The 12427-nt window shown below is 40.6% G+C and overlaps 1 protein-coding gene across 1 annotated transcript in view; it reads left to right on the forward strand.

Moving 5' to 3' along the window:
* cpamd8 (C3 and PZP like alpha-2-macroglobulin domain containing 8) overlaps positions 1-12427 on the forward strand; it is a 48439-nt gene that overhangs the window by 20450 nt on the left and 15562 nt on the right. The window contains exons 23-36 of the mRNA XM_073844422.1: positions 137-188; positions 317-615; positions 2911-3136; positions 3222-3398; positions 3527-3608; positions 6741-6897; positions 7125-7199; positions 8174-8339; positions 8422-8508; positions 8586-8722; positions 10157-10312; positions 10568-10630; positions 11088-11335; positions 11427-11514. Of these exons, the coding sequence (XP_073700523.1) occupies positions 137-188; positions 317-615; positions 2911-3136; positions 3222-3398; positions 3527-3608; positions 6741-6897; positions 7125-7199; positions 8174-8339; positions 8422-8508; positions 8586-8722; positions 10157-10312; positions 10568-10630; positions 11088-11335; positions 11427-11514 (2013 nt within the window). The remainder of the gene's footprint in view (positions 1-136; positions 189-316; positions 616-2910; positions 3137-3221; positions 3399-3526; positions 3609-6740; positions 6898-7124; positions 7200-8173; positions 8340-8421; positions 8509-8585; positions 8723-10156; positions 10313-10567; positions 10631-11087; positions 11336-11426; positions 11515-12427) is intronic.

Consider the following 12427-nt stretch of genomic DNA (forward strand, 5'->3'; position numbering starts at 1 on the left):
ATATATATATATATATAAAAATTTGTTATTCATCTGAAAGAAGAAACTCAAATACACCTATGATGGCTTGAGGGTGAGTAAATCATGAGATAATTGTCATCCCTTTTAAAAATCCCTTCTTCTTGCTTTTCCATAGCCTGAAGGTTTACCCAGGGAGTACACATACAGCGTCTTCTTCTGCCCGAATGGTAAACAAGTTTCCGGTTCTTTATTAATTCTCTAATATATTCAAACTGAGTAATAGTTGCTAGTTTCATATTAGAACCCATAGAATGGGAAGATTATACTCCAATGTTTCTCCCCTGACATTTCGCAGAACGAATCCGTATCTCCACACCCAACAAATACGAGTATCAATACGTCAAGAAGCCATCAAAAGTCACACACGTACAAGTGGCCATCAAAAGTCATAACGACGCCCACATTGCCCTCTCTCCCACCGCACACGACAGCACCGAAATGGTGGAAATTGTCCTGGGTGGGCGGCAAAACTCACGCTCCTGGATCTCATGGGGTAAGATGGGAGAGCCTGTAGCCAGTGCCCCAACGCCAGGAATCCTATCCTGGGATGAGTTCCGAAGCTTTTGGATCAGCTGGAGAGGAGGGGGAGTGCAGGTAAGCTAGACTTGAAAACATTAGGAGATGCAGTTTTTGATTTGATTTGACCAGGGGTGTTTAAATTCGGTCTTGAAAGATGTCATGAAAGGTGTCCTGCAGTGTCTAGCTCCTACCCCAATTAAACACATCTGAACTGGCTAATCAAGGTCTTACTAGGCACACTAGAAACTTTCAAGCAAGAGTGTTGAGGCAGTTTGGAACTAAACTCTGCAGGACATTGGCCCTCCAGGACCAGTGTCGCCAGGTCCGCATTTTTTGCGCTATATTTAGCCCTGGAATGCCAATTTTACCAAGGAAACCCCACCAAAAAAAGTAGTATTTTAACCCCTGGAACACGATTTTTGCCAGTGAAATGCCTCCTAAATGCAATTGGGCTAGTTTTGAGTAGTTATTGGATGGGTTTTGTTGTAACAACCTGGTAACCTTGTCCAGGACTGAGTTTGGACACCCCTGATATAGATGGCATTTCAGGATGTGACTTTAGGTCAAACTATAGGCCAGCGGTTCTCAATTCCAGTCCTCGCGCCCCACCGCTCTGCATATTTTGCATGTCTCTTTTAGTTAACACACCTGATTCAAATTACCAGCTCGTTAGAAGTGAACTCCGTGCAGGAAATGTGTTCCGATTGACATGGTCCCTGCACAGTGTTCATTGCTCCCTACTCCCTGAGCGGGGGAAATCTGTTTACTACACTTCGAAACATTCATTCACATATTTGCGCTACGCCACCGCATGCAGCATCTTCACACACAGATGAAACTTACTAGAGAAGTGTGACATAAATGCATCTGTAAATAAATACATTTTAAATTTACGTCTCGAACGCTTTAATGACCTTCAAATGGAACATATACACTCGCTTCGAACTAATGAATAATGGCGGAATATCCTGTGATGTCCACTTCGAGGGGCAGTAACGTTGGAATAGAACAAACGTCTGAAGCGATACGTGAAACACACAAAATATGCAGAGCTGTGGGGCGCGAGGACTGGAATTGAGAACCGCTGCTATAGGCTGTTATAAGCAGATTTATCTAATTTTAATGACCACAAGGGGGTGCTATCATCAAACTGAGCAGGGCTGTTTTTCCCAAAACCATTATAATCTTTAGTACATCATAGACCCGTTTGTTCGGATCATGGCAAAATTGACGCTTACGAATTTTCGTTTCGGTAGGGAAAACGCTTTTTTGAGTTACTGTTCACTTTATTAGACAGTAACATTTATGAATATCAAAAATCCATTCAGTACATTTTGTGAGTCTTGTCCATTTGGAAAATATCTGGGATGCTAATCGAATAAGATTTGTAGGAGCGTTTTGTTGCGCTACATTTCCAGCTTGCTACTGGAAAACTGGCTACACCATATTCAGAATCGCTCTGCTGCTGTCATGCTATTGAAAAATGTAGTTGTGTTAGCAATGTCGCTGTGTTAGTTGCTCCCCAACAGTGAATACTAATGAGGTCATATCCTAATGGCTAATGCCACTGCAAAGGCCCAGTGATTTATGACCACTGACTAGCTCTCGCTGGAACAGAAACATCTAGCACTGGTACACTTACTTGTATATAGCTGGGGCTAGATTTGTTTTGAAAGTGACCTATTTTCATTGTTGGATGTTGAGAAATGTGCCATTGTATATGGTATAATATACAATGACAAATCTTGATAATATTAGGGAGTCTGTCTGTTAATAGGAGATTTCAGACTGGGTCTATGTAGGCTTAAGGTGATGTAGGTAGCTTTTGCCAAGACTTGGCAACTGTTTTTTTTTTTTTTTTATGAGCCCCCTGTGCTTGTTAAATGCAGTATTCATCAAACTGCCTTTTGAGTGGAACTTAATTGGTTTCCATGTTGTTGTTATTATTGAATTAAAGTGTAGTCATACTTGCTTGGTTTCCTCTGAATGAGTGCATGCATATCTCCACCATGCCATGCACAGATCAGTTCATCGTTTTGTAAGGGTGTTTCCGAAAAGGAAAAATTTAGAAAGAGGCTTTAATTTTCACAAGCTCTAAAAGTAAATACAAAACACCTGCACAGTGCTTCTCAGTTTAGATCAGTGGGTAGGCAAGTTTGGTCCTAGACAACCGCAGTTCTGCAAAGTTTATCTCCTGAAGACATTGATTAGGTTGTTCAAGTGTGTTCAGGATTAGGATTGGATCTGAACATCTTTGATTAGCTGGTCTTCCAGGTAAAAAGTACCCACAACTCTTTTGAAACCATCTAAAAGGAGAGCAGCTTATCACTACAGCCTGGTTTTATGGTTATATACTCTTTCTGTTGATAGGTGGGGCATGGCCTAGAGCCATCCAGCGAGACCCTGATTCTCCAGTGGGCCGGACCACTTCCTGCTCAGGTGCGGCATATTGGTTTCTCCACTGGCTGGGGTTCTGTAGGTGAGTTTAGGATCTGGCGCAAAGAAGATGCAGATGAGAACCACAATGAGGCCTTCACTTTGGGAGTCCCACACAATGTGGTACCAGGCTCAGAGAGAGCCACCGCCGCAATGATTGGTGAGAATGATTTTATGATGTAGCCAGCCTCATAAGGTTTAATTTTAGCATGCAAGTGCTATTGTGACAATCTTTTGCATTCCAGGTGATGTTATGGGACCAACCCTCAAAAGCCTTGACAAGCTCCTCAGGCTCCCCTTTGGTTGTGGTGAGCAGAACATGATCCACTTTGCTCCCAACGTCTTTGTGCTCAAGTACCTTCAGAAAACCCATCAGCTTAGCCCAGAGGTGGAGGCTGAGGCCACTGACTACCTACTGCAAGGTACAAGACAGGACATGCTTTTGCGTCGTCTTGATTATTAATCTTCTAGGAGAATTATTTTAAAGTGATTGAAGGTCTGTACGAACGCAGTGCAAACAATGCCTTGGGTCTTCCAATGTACCTGGCAGGTTATCAGAGGCAACTGACATACAAGAGGCAGGATGGTTCCTACAGTGCCTTTGGGGAAAGAGATTCCTCCGGAAGCATGTGGTAAGCTTCTACTGTGTGAAGTCTGTACATGCCATGTCTGCTAAGAAATTGGCTTTAATTACAATATCGTAAAGCATGTTTTTGTTTCTAGTATGTCCTTTGTTTAACCCCCCATCTCCAGTCAGAGAAAGGTGAACTTCACAAACATCCATGTTTTGTTATTCTTCTACAAATATCTTCATATATTAACACACCCTGCTAATCTATTTGATTTATTATAGGAAGCTAAACCTCAGGTTGAAACCATGTGATGTTTGTGTTCCTTGAATCCAGAATAAAACATTTCTGATAATATACTTACCCCCATGTCGTCCAAGATGTTCATGTCTTTCTTTCTTCAGTCAAAAAGAAATTAAGGTTTTTGAGGAGAACATTCCAGGATTTTTCTCCATATAGTGGAGCTCAGTGGTGGCCAGCGGGTTGAAGTTTCAAATTGCAATTTCAATGCAGCTTCAAAGTGCTCTACCTGATCCTAGCCAAGGAAAAAGTGTCTTATCTAGCGAAACGATTGGTCATTTTCTTAAAAAAAAATAAATAAATGGATGTACTTTTTTAACCACAAATGACCTTTCTAACGTTATACGTAATGTGTGACGTCAAGTTAGTGCAAGACAAGCATTTGTGGTTAAAAAGTATATAAATACTAAATACTTTTTTAGTTTTAGTTTTTTTAGAAAATTACCAATTTTTTGCTAGATAAGACACTTTTTCGTGTAGAGCCATTTAAAGCTGCATTGAAATTGCAATTTGGACCTTCAACCTGCTGATCCCCATTGAAGTCCACTATATGAAGAAAAATCCTGAAATGTTTTCCTCAAAAAACTTAATTACTTTTCAATTGAAGAAAGACATGAACATCTGGGGTGACATGGGGGTGAGTAAATCATCAGGAAATTTTTATTCTGGAAGTGAACTAATCCTTTAAAAACCCAAAGAAAAATGTTGTCCTCATGATGTATATTTGTTTAGCTCAAAAAATCCGAAATGATTCATTTATGTAAGCACGGTTGTCTGACTTTTAATAGAGCCATGGATTGTAAAATGCCAAACTGACTGTACCCTGGAGCCTTATTAACAAACTACTAATAAGCTCCCTGACTCCAGTCACTGGAGTACAGATTTATTGGTTGTTTTGGGGGATTTCTTCCCGTGGTTCAGAACAGCCATCATTAACTATGCCCTCTGTGAGGTCAACAGCCCCTACCCCCACTATATTGCCTGCTTTGACGCTAAACACACAGGAGCTGGAGTTACAGGAAAATTAAGTTGGCTATTGGAGTCACAAAAAGTAGGGCGCATACTTGATCCCTGTCATCCCTCATTCCTAGACTGCTCATTTTAACTAGTCAACTAGTCATCCAGAAATGGCTAGTGTTTATCTCATGCTCGCAACCACAGTGGTTTTTGCTGTTTCTGGAAAGTTTATTACGGCATTGACAGACAGTATGCGAGTGGAGAAAATGTCTGTGCTGTTTAGATGATGCAGGTAAGAAGCAATTGTGTTGACACAAAGTAAGAATACTACATTAAGAAGTGTACTTAATGGGGGATTACATTTTTAAGCTGTTGGGCCGTGGTCCAGTGGGGATGTCAAACCCTCTCTCAGATTGTACATTTGTCTGAGAATGTTTATAAAGTGCGAAACAACTCTGCTTTTGTTTCTGGTCCAGTTTCAGATCATTTATTGCCAGGTGGGCTAATATGTCCCAGCTTGGGCTGAATGATAGGACAGGAAATTGTGGTTCCTAATGAAAAGATGTCCCCATCAGCGCCTTGGTGCCCTAGTAATGCCAAGGCCTTCAAACCTAATCTTCTTCAGTGGAAAGAGCAGCTAATGTTCTGGAGCACAGTGGAAACTTTTATTTACAAATGCCTGAAAGGTCGGTGCAGCTTTAGCAGAGTTTCGTAATGTGTGAGGATGCCTTCGAAAGTGGAGGAAAGATGTTTAGACCTTGGACCAGATCTGGCAACCCATCTTCTGGCATCACTCGCTGGCATTGGCATGTCTGGATCCAATGTGAGCCACATGCGGCAGTAATCTACTCTACAACCCCCAGCAATCTCCCAAACTCCAGTAAGCTTGCTCCAGAACTTGAGTAAATAAGGCGTAGTTCACCTAAAACTAAAGGAGTAGGTTCAAACCTGCTTTGAACCACTTATGGTGAAATGTTAAAAATACTGGCTACTCTTTCCAATATTAAAAGTGAACAGGGATCCATAGAGGAAGAAACCCAGATTGATACAATATTGATCAAATTGTGCCTTGAAACCACATACAAAATTGATATGCTTAAGGTTAGTAGCTTTTCGAGTTTGTTTATGCATGCTTGGAGTGGTTCACCACAGATGTTTTGGGATCATTTTTAAAAGCCCTGTTTGCCTCGAGAGTCCTGGCAGAGGTTTCCGAGCATTCCTAAGCATTAGGTAAGGCGACTTCTTACAAGGGTTACATTGTGAGAAAGGCACCTTGCAAACCTCTGCCTGAACATCTTGTACAAGTCTAACTAGAAGAATCAGGGGTGTCCTCTTCACCTTGCTACAAGTTCTAGACCTTTTCCCCTGGGTCAAGCTGTTAAAGTCTCTGACACATATTACTTAACATTATAAAAATTCCTGTTGGCACAATGCTCCAGTCTTACGACCTCTCTTGGGGAAGGTCATAACATTCGAGGCCAGGCCTGCAAAGACTCCGTAGTGTTGTGTGGGTGTTTTTCTTGACATCCCCAAAGCACATGCTGCAGAAAAACTGTGATTGTTTATTTATTGACCTTTATTTTGAGTGAAGTCACTTGTATCATCATCTGGCCGCTTTGAGCAATGTCGTCATGACATGCCATGTTGCAGTTAAAACAAATCAGCACATGGCTGGCATGTTTGTAGAGCCCTGGATAGGTTGACTCACAGAGGTGAAAGTATTTACAAGGCAAATTCACTCAGAATTTCCATTAGCTGTTTCTTACATCTGTCAAAGTTCACCCATGCAGCTTTCAATTTATGTATGGAATCCCACACTTTGAATGCAGAAGCATACTTGACTTGGCATTCTCCAAGAAGATCAAGAAAAGACTGATTACAAGTTGAACTCGTAGCATAAGACATAAGTGTTGGTATCTGTTACCTCTCGTCCTCCAGGTTGACTGCATTCGTACTGAAATCATTTGCTCAGTCACGTGGCTTCATCTTCATCGATCCTGAAGAACTATGTGCTGCTAAATCCTGGTTGATCACCCATCAAAAGGAAGAAGGATCATTCCCAGCAGTGGGCCGGATCCTCAACAAAGACCTGCAGGTGCATAAATTGAGACCTTCCTTTTGTTTAATAAGAAGCAGTTTGATGTATCTCTGAGAAGAAAGGATAGCTTAGACCTTTTAGAACTCCTAGAAGATCCATTGAACATTGCTTGTTTAGGCCAACAATCCTTAGGTTTACAAGCTCTCATCAAACTGAGGAAGCTGGGATAGAGGTGTTATTTGTCATCACCCTGGTGTAAGTTGCTCTGTCCAATTCCTTTTAAGGGTGGGATTCATGGAAAGATCTCCTTGACTGCGTATGTGGTGGCAGCTCTTATGGAAACTGGCGTTACAACCGAGGTGAGAGATCTCCCACATCGTCCACATCTTGTTTATCCTGTGTCTCATTGAACTACCTCTCGGCGAAGTCTCTTAGACAACTTTTTCGACAAATTTCCGGGATCCGTGTTGAGAGGGCATTCCTGTTCGCAAGATGATGGATGTTCTGGCAAAGAATCAACAGTATTTCTTTCAGCCTTGTGATAGGTAATCTAATATGGAAGCTTGCTGTCTAAATCTAAAGATTTATGATAAGAACATGCAGAGACAATGGAATTCTTTTGAAATTTTCACCCTGCCTACATTCCTTTCTTCAAACTTGACAATTCCATTAAAAGCACATGAAGACCAAGTCACAATTTCTATACATTGCCCAGCTAATGCAAACATGCCTTCATTAGGCCTGTCTAAGGCAACATGTTAGCATGTAATTAAATTTGTTCGGCTTGATTTCAGCCCTAATTTGAATAGGTTCAGTCATTTTCACTATCAGAGATTTCAGTTACGAAACAGCACCCGCTAGTTCCCGCTAGCTTTGTTTGGAGCCAAGCCTTGCCCACCTGCTCTCTAATGTGTCGTTTTGGTAATGTGTAGCATTGCAGCCTTCAAAACGAGTCACTTCAAAGATCCACTTCTCTCACTCTCAAATCGACTTGATGAAAAGAATACCGGTCAGATTAGCGTGCATGGCTGCTCAGGGCTAGCGTCCAGATTCCATGAGAAAAAGGACATATGGTACAGATAAAAGTCAGTCCGCTGATGCTAAACAGATGAAAGATCATTAGCGAGGTTGTACGTTTCTTAGGAAGGAAAAGCTGACGGATTGGAATGGATTTGTACTGAAGGTATTTGAAGTTTATCACAAGAAACACCTGCTAGCTGGGTAAAAGCTAATCTTTCTCTACACCTAGAAATATGTTCAAATACACTTACTGAATTACAGTTATTCTCCTCAGCTAATGAATTGTTCCGAATGTTTTTTTTGTTTTGTTTAGGAGGAGAAAGTTGCTGTGGCTAAGGCTAAAGCGTTTTTGGAGAGCAACACTTATTCTGCTGATGACCCATATACTACTGCTTTGTCTGCTTATGCACTCACTTTACTCCGTAGTCCTTATGCTCCATTGGCTCTGCGGCGACTTAACCACATGGCCATCACCCAAGGTACTTTATTAAAATGTATTAAAAGATAGTTGTTGGTTAATTCAGCATGTTTTTGATATCAAATGTTCTGCTGAATTTGCAGATGGTTTCACTCATTGGAGTCTTACTGGCAGCACTGTAACTGATGAAGACACGTTCATGGGCTTCAGCGATGGCCTTTCCCAATCAGGTCATCAATCAGTCATGAATCAATTAATCAACTCGCCAACAATATTCAACATATTAAACTTTTTTCTGTTTTATTAGTTGTGTCAGCTGAAGTTGAGATGACAGCTTATGGTCTACTCACCTACACACTTCTGGGTGACGTGGCATCGGCCCTACCTGTGGTTAAATGGTTGTCGCAACAAAGGAACGCCCTGGGTGGTTTTTCCTCAACTCAGGTGACAGATCTGTTTTACGTTCTTCAGTCCTTGGTTGTGAATAAAAGATTCATATTATGTTTGTATACAACTACTACTTGTATTTCAGTCATATGCAATTGCCCCTCCAGCAATCTACTACATTTGCGAATAAGATAATAACTGGGGACAACTTAAGCTTGTATATTTAAATACATGTTTATTTGATGCTTTTAAACGAAAATACTCTCTATTAAGTGTATTTTTTTTAGAGTACACTGCAAAGTATCCACCTTATTTTTAATACTATTTCCTTCAGTGTAAAAAAATAGACTTCTGATTTATTAGTCACAGTTCACTCCTGAGTTAAAATTTCCTGATAATTTACTCACCCCCATCTCATCCAAGATGTTCATGTCTCTCTCTTCAGTCGTAAAGAAATAGTTTTTTTGAGGAAAACAATTCAGGAGTCCTCCCCATATAGTGGACTTATATGGTGCCCCCGAATCTGAATTTCCAAAATGCAGTTTAAATGCAGCTTCAAGGGGCTTTAAAAGGTCCCAGCCAAGCAAGAATGGTCCTATCTAGGGTCCTATCTAGGGTCCTTTTTTTTTTTTTTTTTTTTTTTTTTTTTTGGAGGTTAAAAAGTATATAAATTGTCAGATCATTTAGAGCCCTTTGAAGCTGAATTTAAACTGCATTTTAGAAGTTCAAACTTGGGGGCACCATAGAAGTCCACTATATGGAGAAAAAGCCTGAAATGTTTTCCTCAAAAAACATAATTTCTTTACGACTGAAGAAAGACAGACATGAACATCTTGGATGACAAGGGGGTGAGTAAATTATTTGTAAATTTTTGTTCTGGAAGTGAACTTCTTTTTTTAAGGTTTTTGAGGAAAACAGATTTTTCTCCATATAGTGGACTTCAATGGGAGCCAATGGGTGGAAAGTCCAAATTGCAGCTTCAAAGGGCTCTACACAATCCCAGCCAAGGAATAAGGATCTTATCTAGAAAATGATTAGTCATTTTCTAAAAAAAAAATTATATACCTTTTAACCACAAATGCTCATCTTGCACTAGCTCTGCGATAGGACTGGTCAATATGACCTAAAAGCACTGACTACATGTGCGATAGTATTTTTTTAAGGATAAAGTATTAACAGGATTTAAAAAACAAAATAACCGACATGGGAAAATTAAATCAAGGTTTTGATTACTTTTCGATTAATCGTCCATCTCTACTCTGCAATGTGCAATTATTTTCGCTAGATAAGACCCTTATTCCTTGAATAGAGGCCTTTGATGCTGCAATCAAACTGCAGTTTCGACCTTCAACCCATTGATCCCCATTGAACTTCACTATACAGAGAAAAATCTCTGTTTTCTTCAAAAACCTTAATGGATACAGAAAGTGGAGTACATTAGTGTGTCGAAATGCTTTATTTAACTTGAGCTTTTTACTTTTCCGAAAACAGGATACTTGTGTGGCATTGCAAGCCCTATCCGAATATGCCATCCTGTCATATGTGGGCGGCGTCAATCTCACCATATCTCTGGCGTCCACTAATCTGGATTTCCAAGAAACCTTTGAGCTCCAGTGGGACAATAAAAAGATTCTACAAAAAGCCATGGTATGAAATCTTTCACAAACACTATTGACATTTCTACATTCTACTGTCGGAGAGGTATTTTCAGTGAGGGCCTGAACTTGATACGCCCCTCCTCTCAGCATCTGCTTGGCACATCACTCCATCTTGTGATTAGCAGTGTCAGTTTAAATGCGTGTAATTTGGATGTTGGACAGGGGCCAGACGGTTAATGTATTTGCTTATACTTGCGCTGTTAATCTGATTGATAAGTCTCGCATTCTCTCTCTCTTTGTTCAGATACCCAGCATTCCAACGGGACTGTTTGTCAGCGCTAAAGGAGAAGGCTGCTGTCTAATGCAGGTACTGTTAGTTTCTGGCAAACCTAATCTCACATTCTCTCCACGGATAAACGATCGTACTCTTCGTCCTCCTCCTCCTCATCTTAAGGCGAATCCCTCCATGGTGACAGCCAGCTCTCTTTCCAGGGGAAATTCAGTACTAGTGTTCACATTCCTGCCTTTGGAATGGAAAGATCTGGTAAAACTTAAGCAATTGTATGCTAGGGGTATGTTCTTTCTCCTGTAATCTACCCTCTAGATAGGATTGGTCTAGATGTCCCTCAGAAACAATAGCCTCATTCTAGGCCACAAAAACAACCACGTCAGCACCTTGACCTAGAACGTTCTGTTCTCAGGTTGTTTAGAGGAAAAGATGCAAATTTTAAGCTAATCTGTGCATGAGCATCTTTGGGGTGCCAGATGAAACCATTGTGCTCTGACCTCATGGTTTTTGGTCATATCCTTGTCTCCATCTTCAGATTGATGTATCCTACAACGTGCCTGATCCGGTCGCTAAGCCAGCCTTTCAGCTTAAAGTCGATCTCAAGGAACCCAGACAGGAACATCACATCCAGCCGTCCCCACGACACACGTCTTCTCGTTCCCGTTCTCGTGCTGATAACCGATCCGAGCTGAGTCGCAAGCGAAGAGCTCCTGTAGATGACGAGGACCCTGCGGCCCACCAAGACCACTTGGACTACCGTGTTACTTTAGAGGTTTGCACCAGGTAAGAACATCAACATATCCATGAATAGATGACCTTGGATTGATTTTTGAAGTATTGTTTATGCTCTATAACGCCTCTTGTATGTCCTCAGGTGGCTGCATGCTGGCTCATCTAACATGGCTGTCCTAGAAGTCCCTCTTTTATCTGGTTTCCGTGCTGATATCGAGAGTTTGGAGAGGGTGAGATTGCTCTTTTCTCTCTTCTAGAACTTCCCATCGTTTGTCACATTTCACATCATTCAAGGTAGACACAAAATTGACAAGGTGTCTCTATAATAGGACAGTCCATCTTTCTCGCTCTTTCCTGTTCTCATTCTCTGCATGTGTCCTCCTGGCAGATGAACAGGGTTTACATCTGGAGGCCATTTCAAAGGAGGCAATATGGCACGGAATTTATCAGTCTCTTCACTCTCTCACGAACACACACATAAGCATAAAAACACACGGTAAACTTATGTTTTGTAAATGCTTGTCAGAGACACGAGGATTATTCCCTAAAAACTCCCAGATCATATTTTCATATCATTTTAAGTCTTATTTTGATGTAACAAGGTGTTTTTATCTAAGAGTTGTTCACGTACCAACTGCGTTTCAAATTAGTCTTCCCATTAACGCTATTATATTATTCAGACTGATTAGCGAACATGGAACATGCATGAACACAAAAGGCGGGATTTATCACATGAACCAATCACAGATAAACATAACCACTCATATCCAATCATAGGGGTGGGCGATATGACCTAAAATTAATATCACGGTATTTTTCATCTTTTGAACGGTGCCGGTATAATATCACGGTATTACTTTTTTTGGTACATTTTCGGAGAAGTAGCCTGTCCTGTCCATTTAGTATGTGAATAAAGTTAATCTTTTCATAATATAATAAGTATATGGTAGGTATCCTTATCAAAAAGAGACATGGGAGAGTATTATGCATTCTCAACATATTTATTTTGCAAAAAACCTAAAGATCTTACTTAACAGTGTACAACAAAACAAAAAAAAAAATTTAAAATTTAATTTCTGCAATATTTAAAACCTTTAAATAACTGGGGGAAATCAAACCATGGCAACAGTTTAAAAGTAGACC

The sequence above is a fragment of the Garra rufa genome, chromosome 7, assembly GCF_049309525.1.
Source record: "Garra rufa chromosome 7, GarRuf1.0, whole genome shotgun sequence".
Lineage (NCBI taxonomy): Eukaryota > Metazoa > Chordata > Actinopteri > Cypriniformes > Cyprinidae > Garra > Garra rufa.